Source organism: Fusarium proliferatum, assembly GCF_900067095.1.
Source record: "Fusarium proliferatum ET1 genome assembly, contig: FPRO_scaffold003, whole genome shotgun sequence".
In the NCBI taxonomy this organism is placed as follows: Eukaryota; Fungi; Ascomycota; class Sordariomycetes; order Hypocreales; family Nectriaceae; genus Fusarium; species Fusarium proliferatum.
In genome coordinates, this window is record NW_022194792.1 from 1,992,576 (window position 1) to 2,008,604 (window position 16,029).

Here is a 16,029-nt window from a genome sequence, read left to right on the forward strand (position 1 = left end):
CGATCATCGATCCCCCAAATTCTCTCCATAGAAAGCTGTGGTTCCGCTTCAATTTTTTTTCTCTCTATTCCCCATCTGCTGTGCTAAAGGATTAACTTTGCAGTTGGTCCAATTTCCCAATCCCAAACTGGTTTAGCAGGCCCGTGTCTACCACGCTAGAAGGGAATCGTTTTGTTGCGACTGGTTTGATGTTGAGTATTATTATTACGGGAACTGCTCCGAAATATTCAAGTTTCTGTTGTCAAGATAAGCCGGCGTCCCGCCACCCGTTGACTAGTTAGCAGTAGCTAGGGACAAAATTGGCTAGGTGTAAATAAATTATTGTGCATGGGTTGGTTGTAGAGACGATGCTTGTGCTGCTTGTTATCGACGATAGACCGTGATTGACCTGCAGGTTGATTCAATAAACATGATGATCCTAGCCGTAGATGACCATCAGCAATGTGACACGCACGGCGACACGGCTGCTGTATTAAGCCAGCTAATAATGATCTATGGACAGCCGATTAATGATCACCACATGGTTTCACGGAGTGAGCTCTAGTATTATAGATCAGCCGAAGTGATAGGCAACTTTTGGCGGAGACTTCTGAAAATGGCCACCTCCTTTTTTCCATTCCCACTTGCTGGCCCTCCAAACAGTCCGGCAATGGAGTCACGTCCAGTTCATCAGTTAGCCTCGCACCGGATTGTTTCTTCGTCATGGCTTCACTCTCCAGCAGAATATGTTCTGCTCCGTAATACCATGGCCAATTAATTACAAAGGTACGTAATGGTTATGCCTCAACGAGATGTTTCATGTAGCAGGAATCATGAAGTAATGTAAAAGTGTTGGTTTTGTCATGGATTAACCTAACCTATACCCATCTATCGCCTCTCAGGTCTCAGCGACTGGCATTGAAAATTTGCCAAGGGACTACGACACAAGCGAGCACCAAAAATAAGCATTGCAAGTTGTTTCCCGTTCCTCCGGACCGGGCTTCTCATTCCGATATTAAAGTGTCAATACTAGCTTCGTGTTCTAGAATTGTGAACGAAGCCGCTTAGTCAACTCGATACTTGTATCCGTAGGCATGAAAGATGTCTCACATTACGAACTACGGATACATCTGGCACCCATCCATCAAACAATTATTCATCGTGAGCCTGTGTCTTGTATGTTTCGCATCCCGATCCGTGGAAGTTGGTGGGCGTCACGTGGACTCGCAATCCCACATTCCAATATGGGTCTGTTGCTGTGCCAACGCGACAAGGCCTCTTTACATTGAGTTCCAGATCTTGATAGATCATAGAAGATTCAAATTTTACTGCAGCCATCATGCATTCAAGCTAAACCGGTTTATGCCATAGAAGCTATCATCTCCAGGTCATTACATACCTCTCAAAGCATCACCTACCGAAACGCATCACTCTACATCCCCGCATGCCATTGACAACGCAAGAAATGCACCCTCAACCAGCATATGCCATAACTTAAGCCTCTTCACCTGCGACTCAACACATCCACCATGGCAAGACTGGCAAACATTTATCCCTCCAGTGACGATGACCTACCTGATCTGGAAACGCTTACTCGGCAACCGAGCACCCGAGCACCAAAGACAACTACTCCTGCGCTTTCAGTCAGCAAGCCTGCGATTCCTAAGACTGCTTCCAACGCTGAGACCCGACGTGTGCGACGTCTTGGAGAGCCTAACCAAGCCGCCGCCAACCCGCTCTTTCAGAAATGGAACTCGGAAGAACAGAAAAGCACACGAGGTGGTCGACGGAGTAAGTCAAGGGCTACAAGCTATGAGAAGAAGCCATCGAGACAAACAAACCCAGTCGACAAAGTTTCTTCATATTTAGAATCCGAATGTCGCTCTGGGACTGAGAAGGACATGCCGCAGTCTCGACAACAGCCAAGAAGGAGGAGAAACCAGAGGGTTGTGCAAGATTCTGATGACGAGAGTGACGACAACTATGAATCCGAAAAGGAAACAGTCTTGAAAAGGGTCCGACGGCTTCAGAAAACAAATACCAGTACGGCGGCAATACCTACTCTGGAGATTCAGGAGCCGACACCAAGTATTCATTCTGGGACCAAGTCAAAAGTACTGCTTTTTGCACGAGAGATTGATAGCGATGCTGAAAGCGAAGTGAGCCAGGAAGATGAGAAAGCAGAAGAGCCAAGTATCTATCAAACTGCAGACGAACATTCTGACTCTGCCTCAGAGTCGGATTGGTTGAACGACTCGCCTGAGCCCCCAATGAGAAAAGGGGCAAGGTTCTTGAGTAGCCAGCCATCAAAGACAGTTGCTACCAGGGAGCGTATTCCATCAATCAGAAATGCTCCGAGTCGTCAACCAAACCCCTCTACAAGCATTAGCAATAAGAAACCTCGCGATACGGTCAAGAATACTTCGAGTAAAGAGGTTTTTGGGTCCAAGAAGACCAGCCAAAGTGGAAAACGGCTTGTTTCAGGGACGACCACCACCTCGGACCTTGCAGACACATTATCTAAGCTGCGGCTACAGCTCGAGGACTTTTCAGATGAGGAGAGCAGAGTATCGAAGATAGACGAGTTCACCACACCACCCAGTACTCCTCCCAAAGCACCCAAGGCAAGAGGGCTTGCATCACCAACCAAGAAAATACAGATCCCTAGGACGCCACATCATCCAAGTATGGATGCCTTTTGGAACCAGGACTTTGTCAACGATTGGAACGACCAGCACTCGCCACGCAAGCTCATCCTCCCCCCCGGCACCAAGAGTCCCAGCAAGGCGAGCCCAAAGAAAGAGCCCAAGAAGGAGACCAAAAAGTCATTTGAATCTAGAAAACATGCACTGGCCGAAAGCTTTCTATCCGAACTCGATCGCGAGATCACACAGGGTAGGATTGCCGAGCTTGCTGAATCCACAGGCGGCGTCAAGCTCGTTTGGACGAAAACACTTAATACGACGGCTGGGCGAGCAAGTTGGCGTTGTGAGACTATCAGGACGACACGCAAGGCGGAAGACGGCCAACTCATCAAGACATTCAAGCATCATGCATCAATTGAACTTGCCGAGAAGGTCATTGACGACGAGAACCGCCTACTCAATGTTATGGCACATGAGTTTTGCCATCTCGCCAACTTCATGGTTAGTGGCATAACGACAAACCCTCACGGTCGAGAGTTCAAGGCTTGGGCGGCCAAGTGCTCGGCCAAGTTTGGTGATCGCGGCATCGAAGTGACGACCAAGCACAGTTACGAAATCGACTTCAAGTACGTCTGGGAGTGTGAAGAATGCGGAGTTGAGTACAAGCGGCACTCCAAAAGTATTGATACCCAGCGATATAAATGTGGGAAGTGCAAGGGTAACTTGAAGCAGACCAAGCCAGTACCCAGGGGAGCAGCAGCAGGCAAAGCACCGAGCCGATATCAGGCGTTTGTGAAAGAGCAGATGGGTGTGGTCAGAGGAGAGAACCCGGGCAGTCCCCAGAAGGTGGTCATGAAGCTCATTGCAGAGAAGTGGGCGAAGCAAGAGGGTGGTAAGACTGGAAGCAAAGCGGCTAGCGAGCTGGGAGTTGAGAGTGTTGTCGACAAGATGGTTGATCTAACTATTGAGGCTGAAGCATAAATGCATAACTAGGAGTTTGTTTGTCTATACCCATTTAATATCATAATTTTCGCGTCTGAGTTAACTGAATTCGCCTGCGTTCTCACTCACCCACGACGCTGCCTGTCAAATTCCAGACTATAAGATATCATATAACATATAACATATATAGGAACACTCTCCAGCTTACAGATATACTGCCTTCGCTACCCTCATGGAAGCTCATGGATTATCCTGTATTAACAGGCAAGCTTTCAAGAAATTAGAGTGATGATAGAGTGTATATAGTTACTGGGTTGCAAATGCAGACAAAGATCGATTTGAGTCTTATCAGCCAGCAGTTTCTTAAAATTGTTTAGCTTCCCAAGCTATATATGCCTGAATGCTCACCAACATGGCCTTCTATCATGACATGTTGTCATGTCCATCTGAAATCAAGTTGTGAGCCTGCATATTCCTGGATGCTAGAGAACCATACTTGTCATGTCCATAATTGTATATTCATCCATCGACAAGGAAAACAAGTCGTAAGTCGTGGTAGTCATCTCATGATATCCTGCTCTTTCCTGCCGCACCCCCTCCGTAACCTGAATATGTTCTCCGTTTGCTTTTAACAAACTTCAACTAGTTTAAGCTTCACCAAAGAGGCCCCAGTCCTTGATCTTAAATGTCGACCAGATAGTGGCAGAATACTCAACGGCAGCGCCGATGAGCTTACCCTGACGTCCAAGTTCAAGATCAACCTCTGCCTCGTCATACTCTCCCTTGATATGAGGGACATTGATTGTGATGAGAATATCAGTCTTGGCCTTCTCGAGCCGCAAAAGAGTTAGGATGATGGCGGTGAAATCGGGCGCAGATGTTGAGTCGCGGGACTGGTTCACGCGAGGAGTCTGTGTGGAAATAAGTGTGTAGGCGGGAGTACCAGGTCTACAAATATCAGTAACTGCCACTTCCAGGATGCATTTGAGATAACATACTCTAGATTCGAGAACTCAGTCTCGGCAGTGTTCCAGATCTTGACGGTATCGATATCCGAACCAACCATATCTTCAAGATGAGTTGTCATGGCACGACCATCCACCTCAGGACCTGAGCCAGAGCCTCCAACACGCTCTGTGATGTCGAAGATGATGCTAGTGAAACCATCCTGATCGATCCAGACTTCTTGATTATCGGGAACTTGTCGCAACTTGCTGCAGCGCATAGAGTCAGCACAGGAAAAGGTGTAGTTAGGCGCAAAGAGGAATGAAGACGAACCTGACGTCGGCGAACTTGGCGGGCAGGTCGCAAGTGATTGCGCCGCCAAAGAGAGGTGTGTTGATGTATTCAGGCATTTCGTTTGAGGAAATGCGATGGTTGTATATGGTTTAGAACCTGCACGTTCGTCCGTCGCAAACTCGAAAGTGTCGATCGTACTATGTACTAAGCTAAGGAGCAGTCGGCGGCGAAGGTTGGAGTATATATGCTTCGGAGGGTCAAGCTCGTGACTCGTAACGGGTACTGACTGACTGGAACAGCAAATCTTGGCAAAAAAGTGCTACAAGGTAGAAACTGGGCGCCTGAAAGTGGGCGAAGAGTGATGGATCTTGGGTTGGTACAGTTATGCCTTGGGAACACAGGCAGTTTAGGACCTAGTACCTGTCTCTAGGTACCTTATTGTGTTTGGAGGGGCTGAGGCGACCCCGCCGAGATGAAGATGACGTAAAAAACAAGGCGCAGAAAGAAGCCTCACTTCTAGAAATACAGGTATGAAGGGTATTAAAAAAAAACCAAAAGAGCTTCATCGGTCTTAAGAAATACCAAAAACAAAAGGTCAACCAAAACATTACGCTAATGATTGCTTTTGAATCCAAAAATGGAATAAAAATCAAAATTCGAATCTAGAGTCTCTAGACGAATGGTTTCCAAAGATTAGGTGAATGGAGTCTGTTGGGCCAATCCCACGGTCACATCTGGTAAAAGGCAAGAGGTGAGTTCGATGGGAGGTCCCACTCCGAAAGAAACCAGTATAATTTGGACTTATATACCCTCATTGTGAACCCAGCAGCCAATCAACGCTCACACCGGCTGCCCCTCACAGCTCCAAGCTGCATCTCTCTGAGTGTTACCTCATGTAATCTGATCCTTCAATTGACAATTGAACTTCAACTTGTTCTCTGATTCTTTGTCTCCCTTTGTTTTTTCTCAACAACTAAACAACTGAACGTCAAGATGTCCTCCTGCATTTTCTGTCGCATCATCAAGGGTAAGAGAAGGGGGAATCAAGGTGGTTGAATGAGTGGAGAGTATCCAGGGAGTTGCTGAGGGGAGAGTATGTTGAGGATGTTCATCAGCTCTTTTGTCTAACTCCTGGTCTTCGTGTGAACTGACTTGATCCTTAACTAGGTGATATCCCCTCTTTCAAGCTATTTGAGAGCGACAAGACTCTCGCTTTCCTTGATATTGGTCCCCTCAGCAAGGGCCACGCTGTATGTTCTCAACAGCTCACTCATGAGCCCCCTGACAAGATATAGCTTGTAATTCCCAAGCACCACGGTGCTAAGCTAGCTGATATTCCTGACGACCACCTCACCGAGATTCTGGCAAGTATTGGGACGTTGGTGATGAATACTTAAGTCTAATTGTGTTCATAGCCTGTTGTCAAGAAGATTGTCAACGCAACTGGTGCCACCGATTACAACATCCTCCAGAACAATGGCCGCATTGCTCACCAAGAAGTTGACCATGTAAGTCTATCATACCAACTCTAAGGTATAAAGAAACTAATATAGTCCTAGGTTCACTTCCATATGGTAACAAGATCAAGCCTAAACTACCGTTGAGCTACAACTGACAAGTATTCAGATCCCTAAACCCAACGAGACCGAGGGCCTCGGCGTCAAATGGCCCACAAAACCTGCTGATATGGAACAGCTCAAGGTTTACTGTGAGGAGCTCAAGGCCAAGATCTAAAGAGCTTTGATACACGCATATGCGGCAGTGTCCAGCTGGGAAACTAGGGAATTGGTTCATGAAGAGCCCTTCTAGTATTATTGTCCGGTTACCAGGTACCATCCTGCCCCGCCAAATCAACCTGATTATCTACAATCCAAGTCCCTTTGGTGCTTCACACGTCTCGTCTAGTCTAAGTCATTAGCAGAAGTGCTGGTTCCCGCAGCAGCCGGTGGCTTGAGCGAGTACCAGTCAGTCTTGCCATCGCTCTGTATCGCACCCTGTCTGTCGTAGAGTGTTCGTGCTCGGATATATGGGTCAAGATTCCAGTAGTCCTCCTTGAGAAGTTTCGCAATCTTCTCTCGCTCAACCTTGAGTTGTTTGCCCTGCTCACCATCAGGATGACGGATCCATTCCCTAGTTGTATGCTCGAATTTCTTGACCAACTCTTCACGGTCAGTCAAAAGACGATCCCGGGTTTGCGTATCCTTCATCTTGTCATTTTCGCCAGCAATAGGCTCGATGTACTTGTACTCCCAGTTCTCATCGCCTTCAAGCTCCTTGATCAGATGGTCCGGAGTGATGAACTCCTCGAGTTCAGCCCGGTTGTTAGTGAAGTGAACCTTGGCTGCCACCACAGGGTCAAGCCAGCCACGAATGACCTTCCAAATACCTTATTACGAGTCAGTACTTGTGTTCGCTCTGAAAACAGTAACATACCTTGGAAAAGCCAGGGAGCTTTGTGCACAAGGACGGCACCTAAAGACTCGGGATAGTTGGCCTCGAAGCACTTGATCATAAATTTAACAGGTGTGTAGTCCATGTTGGCCATAGAGAAGCCAGTCATGTCGAAAACAATGCACTGCGTTTGCGTGTCAGTGTTATACTCTGATTTTCGGATCGTGGGCACTTACAGCTGTATCGACAGGGGGTTGAAGGGTCATGCGCGCTGTCTCGATAATGTAGACTGTGTACTTTTCCAGACTTTCTTCGCATTCTTGCCCAGCCTTGTGCAAGCGAACCCTGACGACGCAGATAGGTCGGCCTTGCTTATCAGTGCCGTGCAAAAAACTCTTGCCCATTCGGAGTTGCTTCATCATGTCGGCGCTAACTTGCTTGGTCGGAGAATCGGTCTTCTCATCCTCAACCGCAAAGGCATCTCCGTTATTCATGATTTCAGAGTCTACCTTCATGTCGTTATGCCTCCAATGCATAGTGGACACCAACATGACGAGCGCCTTCTCGACATCCCACTTTCGTGCTCTAAGAAAGCGCAGAACAAGGGCATCAGGGTGATCGTGCTTCACCATAGACCATATCGTGTGTCGGATTGTTTCAGGGGACTCGTTGGCCAAAGTCTCATGGAATTGTTTGGTTTCATTGTACTTGTCCTCTTCAGCGGAAGCTTCAGTTGGTGTCGAAGTACCGGATTTGCCTTTCTTGAACATGCCGAATCCTCGCTTCTTCTTAGGATCAGCCTCTGCTGGACTCGCCTCCTCTTTTTGGGGTAAGAGGTTGGCACCAGAGCTCTCCTCATCGGCCACGCCAGTGAGTTGAAAGACAGCAGCCCATAGCTTGCGAAGCTTCTCCTCCTGCTCGGGAGTCAGGTTCCCCGGGCGCCCAGGGGGTAATTGGAAAGACATGATCTCGAACTCTTCTGGTGGGGGCTGGTTGCTGGGGCTTCCTGCAGGCCAAGCTGATATAGCAACAACAGCCGTAATGACTGCTACAGCTACAGCAACTGAGTAAAGCGAGTTGGCCTCGAGGGGAAGTCTGCCACTTGGATTTGAGCCGCCTTTGCTGTTTGAAGTCCGTTTGATGGCAATTGAATGAATGAGGTTCCTTGAACCAGTGAGATATCTCGCAGAGGCGATGCTCCTGGCATATGCAGGGGTTCCTCGTGAGTTTGTAAGGGATAGTCTCAGTAGGCTGGAAGAAAGGACAGATGACCGTAGCTGGAGGTGGCGCGAAAGTGGCTGAGGGGAGTATTTAAGAGGGCTATACGAGCATAGATTCCGTTCCAGTTGAGTCCTCATGGGAAAAAGGGTTGAGAAAGATATGTCAGATTTGCAAACGCGTACACATACGCCGCAAAAACCAAAGGTGGTAGGTAATAAATCAATGTCGTCGTTTATGGGGATTTTTAGAATGCGGGACACTCTTTCTTGGCGTGGTATTGGCTCCACAGATCCTCAAGCTGCCCGCTTTGCAGGTACAAAGTTGGAACAATCCACTGACAGGCAGGCCTCCAGGATTGATGGTGGCTATGAATCGTTCGGAATTTTCTCTGGATGGTACGAGCGTAATAAAATAGAATAATCTGTTAATGCTCAAGGTGTGTTCGGAGCTTGCAAGACTCCGGTCTCCGCGGATGAAGAGTGGATGGGTTCAATTACTGACGTAGGGCATTTGTTAGTGTTCGGAGTACTCGGGAACAAAGATTGGAGGCCTATTATTGATGTTGACGCTGTTCTGTCACACACCTCAAGAGCCCCAACTAAGATATCCTGAACAAAAGGTGACACATTATCAAGATCATGGCCAGAAGAGAAATTAGCAAGACACTTGAAAACGATTGATAACGAAGTACGGACACGTTAAGTGTGAGCGTGGCTGTGCTCTACCCTACAGAGCTACCTAAGCTAAGTACCTAGCTAACAGCTTGAAGACAAAGAATCCTGCGATATCCCACGGTCAAGGGGCCCCATGTTTCACAGTCGATGTAAAATGAATGTTCATAACATGGCAGTGTGCTCCAATAAAGTCTTCCTACAATGGACCTTTCTTTATTTGGTCCGTATCTATCGTATGTCTTCGTTATGTCTGCCCCTGAATGGAAGATAGTAGAGATCGGAAAACATAATGTTTGATGTGATGAGTGCAAAAAAAAGATCACATTAAATTAAAAAAGCAAGTAAGATTCGAGACCAACTGATATCAAATTCGGGCAAGATGTAAAGTACATATGATGCTATGTGGGCAATGGCAGCGTCGTGGTTAAAGCCACATCCACATGGGACTGGGAGCCACATCTTGAAACGATTTGCGGGGGCGCCACAGCAGACTTCCCTCCAGTGTTTGTTGACTTTCGTACGATCCAACTTCAGGTCGCGATATCGATACGCGGATTGCATCACCCAGAACGCCAAGCCACGAATAGAAGAAACAATATACAGAAGCAGAGCTGCGAATCCGAAACACAGCACAAAAGCTGCAAAGATGTCGACTACACCTCTTGATCACAGCAAACGCTCAAATTCTCGTTCCCGGACTTCACGACCTACCACCCCGCTGCGACCTTCATCCCGATCATCCTTCCGCGAGTCTGCGCGAGGTGCTGGAGAACATGATGCGCCATTTCCGCTGAATGCGTTTGAGCCAGCCTTTGCTGAGCTGTCCGATGCCATGGCCGACCTCGAAGCGAATATGATGCATTTTCAGCTTATGCACGAGAGTTTAGCGAGATTCAGCGACTCGTTCGCGAGCTTCCTTTATGGCCTGAATATGAATGCCTTTTGCGTTGATTTCCCAGAGGTATGTCTATCGAAGCTATCCGTATCGGATATGCACGGTTTTGTCATTCTAAGGCTGATTCTCGCAGGGACCTGTTCCAGAATCCTTCCGCAGAGACAGAACTCAACCAGAACCACCCGCCGTGACCCCATCAAAATCAGAGGCCGATGCAGAAATGACGTTCATGTAAGTCTATTTATTAAGACCGTTATTGGCCCTTCTAACTAGCCTCCAGGACCACTGACACGTCCTTTGTCGAGAATCCTCCTACTACCACCAAGTCTTCTAAATTCACCACACCAGAGCCTCCAAAAAGACAATCACGTCTCCCTGCTGCTCCCGGTCGAGGGACATCGTCTCGGGGAAGATCGACTCGCGGTGTTGGACGTAGCCGGCCTAGTGGACTGGCCAGAGCGCGCGGTCGTGGTGTCAGGTGAATATGATCGGGACATCGACAGAAATATTCCAAAACGCCATTTGCAATGTAAAAAATCAAGCCCAGCTCCGATGCGCCCTAGGATTTTATATCCCCCTTTTAGCGTGCTATGAAGAATTTTATCGGACAAGATTTAGGCGTCCATGGCAACATCGTTATCTTGGTCGGCAAATGTACGCTTTCGGTCGCCGTTATCTGTTCGCAAGCCGACGGCAGCTTCGGCCTCCTGCTGAGTGTATGGTCCTTCGGCGATCTGCTTGACTCTAGTGGGGAGTTAGTAAACATGTCAGAATAGACAAATAGATATCCATTGCGAGTCACTATGTGACATACCTTCTCTTGTGAGGCTTTCCCTTTTGATGCGAGACAAGAGTAGCATCCGTATCAAACCATTTGGAGCACTCAACACAGTAGTGACGCCCAAGGCCGGGAAGGTCCTCAGCCGCCTTCGTCTCCATGAATTGTTTCAGATGCTTGGGTGACATGAGGTCGGCCTTGACCTGGTCGACGTCTCTAGTCTTGCGCCTTGTCTTGGTGATTGTTTTCTTGTTTGTGACACCCATCTTCGCGGTGACTTGGACGAATGCGGTTCTTGAAGTATGCTACTCCAGATTGTGATATTGGTAACTTCAACACTTCAAGCTAGGCGGTCGTTGAGGTTGGCGATTTTCGAAAAAAGTTCCGGTGGGGCTGATCCGATAAGGCGATAAGACGGATGCGGGGCAATACCACAGTTCGAATCTGGATAAGGCACGATATCACGACCATTCTGCGACTCAAAAAATCATGTTGGAGAAACTATGAGTAGAAATAGAAGGGAAGTGACGAGAGACAACATGACAGAACAATAAAACTGAACAAAGTAAAATGAAAATCCTACAAGGGAAAGGTCCCAAATATCATTGTAATCTTCTGACAACAACTAAACACCTCAGCATCGGGCTAGTAAGGGAAACATCAGTGTAAATAGACTTGTAAAACGGAATTGTGACCAGCTCAATTTTTGCATTGTCGTTGGAGTCCTCCGTTCTCTGATCTTTAGTTTCATTCTAATGCTCTGTCATGCTTGAAAAGAAATCTCATCGAGTCAATCCGCGTTCAACCTCCCATAAAATTGAGATATGCTGTCACATGCCCAGCCTTCCAGCCTTCCAGCCTGTTAGCCTGTTCAGCTATCAGATGGGAATTGACCGGGCTTGGTGATACCTGGCGGATAGCGGGTCTGGGGTCGCCGGCTCCGGGATCAACGATCGGCAAAGAGCAAGTTACTGTGTAGACTTCAAGCCCGAGAGGACTAGAAGAAGGACGCTTGCACGGTTAGATGGGCGTTTGCTTAGCCGTCTGCGCTGTACTAGAATATGCGACTGTGTTGATCGGCTCCAAGTGCTCCATCAGTATTGTGGGTTACGACACAGGGCATTCATAATGCGGCTTAGAGGTGGACAAGAGCCTACAATCGGTTCCAAGAACGGATATGAAGATTATAATCGCCTCAGTTATCATTGGATAATACATATGAGCAGGGCGGTCTGCGGCATGACATTTGGCAGAACCACAATTGGGGTGTGCATACAAGGGCATAGGGGGTTGGGGTTTGGTGAAAAGCTTCACATTCCCCCTCGTTCAAGGGCTACCCCAAATTCCCTCAACCGCTCGCAGATGAAAATTGAATTCCGAAAAAACAGTGTTTGAAGCCAAAAAAGATCGGTGACCGAGCATCGTGACCTCGGAGGATCGCATGTGCGAAGGGATATGTCCGTTCAGCGGCGACCGAAGGTAAAGCCGCTGGCCCGAGGAACTGTAGCGATTAAACCCTGTGAAGCGAGTCAGAGTTTTGGCCAACCAGAGAGCATCTTTTGTCATTGATTGTGAGGTTCCCGGGGCGTGATGGACGCCTAGACCGTTTCGGGGCCCACGGTGCGGAAATTACATCATGGTCCGGGGGCTCACGCCGTAACGGGTGCCCGCAAGACCGAGGTAACAGCAACTGCCTCGCAACCAGAGGAAAAAAAGAGAATCAAATCGTGGCTCCTGTGAAAGAAGATGAATATTACTATGTATGAGATGGAAATGGTGTTGACATGACAAGATGTAGAACAAGACTTTAATTCAATGAGATGATGCCCTTTGAAACCTCTACAATATTTGATAAGAATTTAAAACCAAAAAAATACATAAACTTTACGTCCGTTTCTTGCTTGAGCTAAATTATAGAACCCAATTGCTGCATTAACCCAGATAAACACATGACCGGCTGAAGAGCATAAAATCCTTACCTGCTCGGCAGCACATTCCCCCACCTTCTTCCTTCAACCCACCCGAAAAGCTTCAACTTCTTCAGTTGAACATTCACAATCACCCTTCAAGCATAATCGAGTCACTCATCGACCGATATTGGGTCGTAAGTCAATTACAGTACCCAACAGTCGTGGTTAATCACTCTTTGCTAATGACAGCCCCCTCATAGCACCGTGGTCGCAATGCTTGCTACACGCCAGGTCCTGGGCAACATGTCCCGGAGCCGCGCCCTTGCTGGTGCTGCCTCTGGCTTCCGCCGGATGGCCACAGTCTCAGATAGCCCTCTGGACAAGAAGGTAAGCTTCAAACCAATTGCATTGTTGTCTCTTGATCCCATGACACGAGGCTTCATCACTTCCTCTTTGCACTACCATCCAGACGCCAATTCCCTCGGTGCATGGGCCATTTCGGCTACCAATCCACCGGCAATGCCGAGGCTTGAACTGCGCTACTCAAAGCTCAATGGCAACGAGAGGATATGAAGCCCTGGTTATGGACTCAGGAAGATGCAAGACATGAGATTCGGGCACAATTGTGCTAATATGCCTCGCTGGACAGGTCCGACAGAACAACTGGGAGGAGGGTAACTACATCAACTACAAGAAGATGTCCGAGAACCTCGACATCGTTCGTGCTCGTCTGAACCGACCTCTGGCCTACGCTGAGAAGATCCTCTACTCTCACTTGGACGACCCTCATGGCCAAGACATCCAGCGTGGCAAGAGCTACCTCAAGCTGCGACCTGACCGTGTTGCTTGCCAGGATGCCACCGCTCAGATGGCTATCCTTCAGTTCATGTCTGCTGGCATGGATAAGGTTGCCAACCCCACTACTGTCCACTGCGATCACTTGATCGAGGCCCAAGTTGGTGGTGCCAAGGATCTTGCCCGCGCTATTGACATCAACAAGGAGGTCTACAACTTCCTTTCTACTGCTTGTGCCAAGTACGATATCGGTTTCTGGAAGCCCGGCTCTGGTATTATTCACCAGATCCTCCTCGAGAACTACTGCTTCCCTGGTGGTCTTCTTATCGGTACTGATTCTCATACTGTCAACGGTGGTGGTCTCGGTATGGCCACCATTGGTGTCGGTGGTGCTGATGCTGTTGATGTCATGGCCGACCTCCCCTGGGAGCTCAAGGCCCCTAACGTTATTGGTGTCAAGCTCACTGGTCAGCTTAACGGCTGGACTGCTCCTAAGGGTAAGGATAACCTCCCTTTCTTCCTGACTTAGCTGACACATCTTCAGATATTATTCTGAAGGTTGCCGATATCCTTACTGTCAAGGGTGGTACTGGTGCTATTGTCGAGTACCACGGTCCTGGCACCGACGCTATTTCTTGTACCGGTATGGCCACCATTTGTAACATGGTAAGTGACTCTTGATCCTCGATGAACAGGATTATTGGCTGATATTCTCCAGGGTGCTGAAATCGGTGCCACCACCTCCGTCTTCCCCTTCAACGACCGCATGTACGATTACCTCGCCGCCACCAAGCGAAAGGAGATCGGTGACTTCGCCCGCCAGTACGCCCACGGCCTCAAGCCTGACGAGGGTGCCGAGTACGACCAGCTCATCGAGATCAACCTCTCCGAGCTCGAGCCTCACATCAACGGTCCTTTCACTCCTGATCTGGGTACTCCCATCTCCAAGTTTAGCCAGGCTGTCAAGGAGAACGGCTGGCCCGAGGAGCTCAAGGTCGGTCTTATCGGATCTTGCACCAACTCCTCTTACGAGGACATGACCCGTGCTGCTTCCATTGCCCGTGATGCCCTCAACCACGGCATCAAGGCCAAGTCCGCTTTCACTGTCACCCCTGGTTCTGAGCAGATTCGCGCCACCATCGAGCGCGATGGTCAGCTCCAGACCTTCGAGGAGTTCGGCGGTATCGTCCTTGCCAACGCCTGCGGTCCTTGCATTGGCCAATGGGACCGACGCGACGTCAAGAAGGGTGAGGCCAACTCTATCATCTCTTCTTACAACCGTAACTTCACTGGCCGAAACGACGGCAACCCCGCCACTCACTCTTTCGTCGCCTCTCCCGATCTGGTCGTCGCCATGACGATTGCCGGCTCCCTCCACTTCAACCCTCTTACCGATACCCTGAAGGACAAGGACGGCAAGGAGTTCAAGCTTGCCCCTCCCACCGGCGATGGTCTCCCCAGCAAGGGCTACGACCCCGGTCAGGACACCTACCAGGCTCCTCCCAGTGACCGTGCCAGCGTCACTGTTGATGTCTCCCCTACCTCCGATCGTCTCCAGATCCTGACTCCTTTCCAGCCTTGGGATGGCAAGGATGCTAAGGACATCCCTATCCTTATCAAGGCCAAGGGCAAGACCACCACTGACCACATCTCCATGGCCGGTCCCTGGTTGAAGTACCGTGGTCACCTTGACAACATCTCCAACAATATGTTGATTGGTGCCATCAACGAGGCCAACGGCGAGGCCAACAAGATCAAGAACGTCACCAATGGTGAGTGGGGTGCTGTCCCTGCTGTCGCCCGTGACTACAAGGCCAAGGGTATTAAGTGGGTTGTCGTTGGTGACTGGAACTATGGTGAGGGTTCTTCCCGAGAGCACGCCGCTCTTGAGCCCCGTCACCTTGGCGGTCTTGCCATCATTACCCGATCTTTCGCCCGTATCCACGAGACCAACCTGAAGAAACAGGGTATGCTTCCTCTTACCTTCACCGATCCTGCCGATTACGACAAGATCCGACCCGATGACAAGGTCGATGTCCTCTGCACTCAGCTCGCCGTTGGCAAGCCTCTTCCCCTTGTTGTCCACCCCGCCGACGGCAGCCCATCGTTCGAGATCCCTCTGTCCCATACCTTCAACGAGGCCCAGATCGAGTGGTTCAAGAACGGCTCTGCCTTGAACACCATGGCCAAGGCCACCAAGAACTAAAGAAGGAATGACGTAAAGTAAAGAAGAGCAAATTGATATTTTGGGTCACATACGGCGTACATCCTGATGTTCTCGATTGGGTTTCGAGGGCAGACAGTAGAGGGGCTTTTCAACGGACGGCATATGTCTAAAATGTTGAGCGCCCATGTCTTTTACATATTTGTAGCAAAGGAATAGCCATGCTTTCATTAGTTGTAACAAAATTCTAACCGTTCAAAACCTCTTGTTTTTTAGTAATGCATCTGCTTCATTGATGTTGTGTCACGGTGATACCTAATATCGATCTATCGTGCCAGCCTGTTGAGATATGAAGCCCTAATAATGGTGTGAACGTCTCCTCGGGCTCCTAATTTT

At 48.9% G+C, this 16,029-nt stretch overlaps 7 protein-coding genes across 7 annotated transcripts; 4 read left to right on the forward strand and 3 right to left on the reverse strand.

The window, feature by feature from the left end:
• Window positions 1–1,508: 1,508 nt before the first annotated feature.
• Window positions 1,509–3,605, forward strand: FPRO_06397 (uncharacterized protein; the record flags this gene model as incomplete). The annotated part of the gene is made up of 1 exon (XM_031228693.1): window positions 1,509–3,605. The coding sequence occupies one exon, from the start codon at window positions 1,509–1,511 to the stop codon at window positions 3,603–3,605; it is 2,097 nt and encodes a 698-aa protein (XP_031079005.1).
• A 608-nt stretch (window positions 3,606–4,213) lies between these two features.
• On the reverse strand, window positions 4,214–4,921 carry FPRO_06396 (uncharacterized protein; the record flags this gene model as incomplete). The annotated part of the gene is made up of 3 exons (XM_031228695.1): window positions 4,214–4,514; window positions 4,565–4,780; window positions 4,845–4,921. 3 exons carry the CDS (start codon window positions 4,919–4,921, stop codon window positions 4,214–4,216), a joined length of 594 nt encoding a protein of 197 aa, XP_031079006.1.
• An 877-nt stretch (window positions 4,922–5,798) lies between these two features.
• Window positions 5,799–6,539, forward strand: FPRO_06395 (uncharacterized protein; the record flags this gene model as incomplete). Its single annotated transcript, XM_031228696.1, has 6 exons — window positions 5,799–5,832; window positions 5,973–6,055; window positions 6,101–6,187; window positions 6,221–6,313; window positions 6,365–6,379; window positions 6,432–6,539. 6 exons carry the CDS (start codon window positions 5,799–5,801, stop codon window positions 6,537–6,539), a joined length of 420 nt encoding a protein of 139 aa, XP_031079007.1.
• Window positions 6,540–6,706: 167 nt separating this feature from the next.
• Window positions 6,707–8,554, reverse strand: FPRO_06394 (uncharacterized protein; the record flags this gene model as incomplete). Its single annotated transcript, XM_031228697.1, has 3 exons — window positions 6,707–7,191; window positions 7,239–7,380; window positions 7,433–8,554. The coding sequence occupies 3 exons, from the start codon at window positions 8,552–8,554 to the stop codon at window positions 6,707–6,709; spliced, it is 1,749 nt and encodes a 582-aa protein (XP_031079008.1).
• Window positions 8,555–9,737: 1,183 nt separating this feature from the next.
• Window positions 9,738–10,468, forward strand: FPRO_06393 (uncharacterized protein; the record flags this gene model as incomplete). Its single annotated transcript, XM_031228698.1, has 3 exons — window positions 9,738–10,052; window positions 10,120–10,217; window positions 10,267–10,468. 3 exons carry the CDS (start codon window positions 9,738–9,740, stop codon window positions 10,466–10,468), a joined length of 615 nt encoding a protein of 204 aa, XP_031079009.1.
• A 132-nt stretch (window positions 10,469–10,600) lies between these two features.
• FPRO_06392 (uncharacterized protein) lies at window positions 10,601–11,030 on the reverse strand (the record flags this gene model as incomplete). Its single annotated transcript, XM_031228699.1, has 2 exons — window positions 10,601–10,730; window positions 10,801–11,030. 2 exons carry the CDS (start codon window positions 11,028–11,030, stop codon window positions 10,601–10,603), a joined length of 360 nt encoding a protein of 119 aa, XP_031079010.1.
• Window positions 11,031–12,947: 1,917 nt separating this feature from the next.
• Window positions 12,948–15,675, forward strand: FPRO_06391 (putative aconitase; the record flags this gene model as incomplete). The annotated part of the gene is made up of 4 exons (XM_031228700.1): window positions 12,948–13,061; window positions 13,324–13,966; window positions 14,014–14,135; window positions 14,188–15,675. 4 exons carry the CDS (start codon window positions 12,948–12,950, stop codon window positions 15,673–15,675), a joined length of 2,367 nt encoding a protein of 788 aa, XP_031079011.1.
• Between the last annotated feature and the right edge of the window lie 354 nt (window positions 15,676–16,029).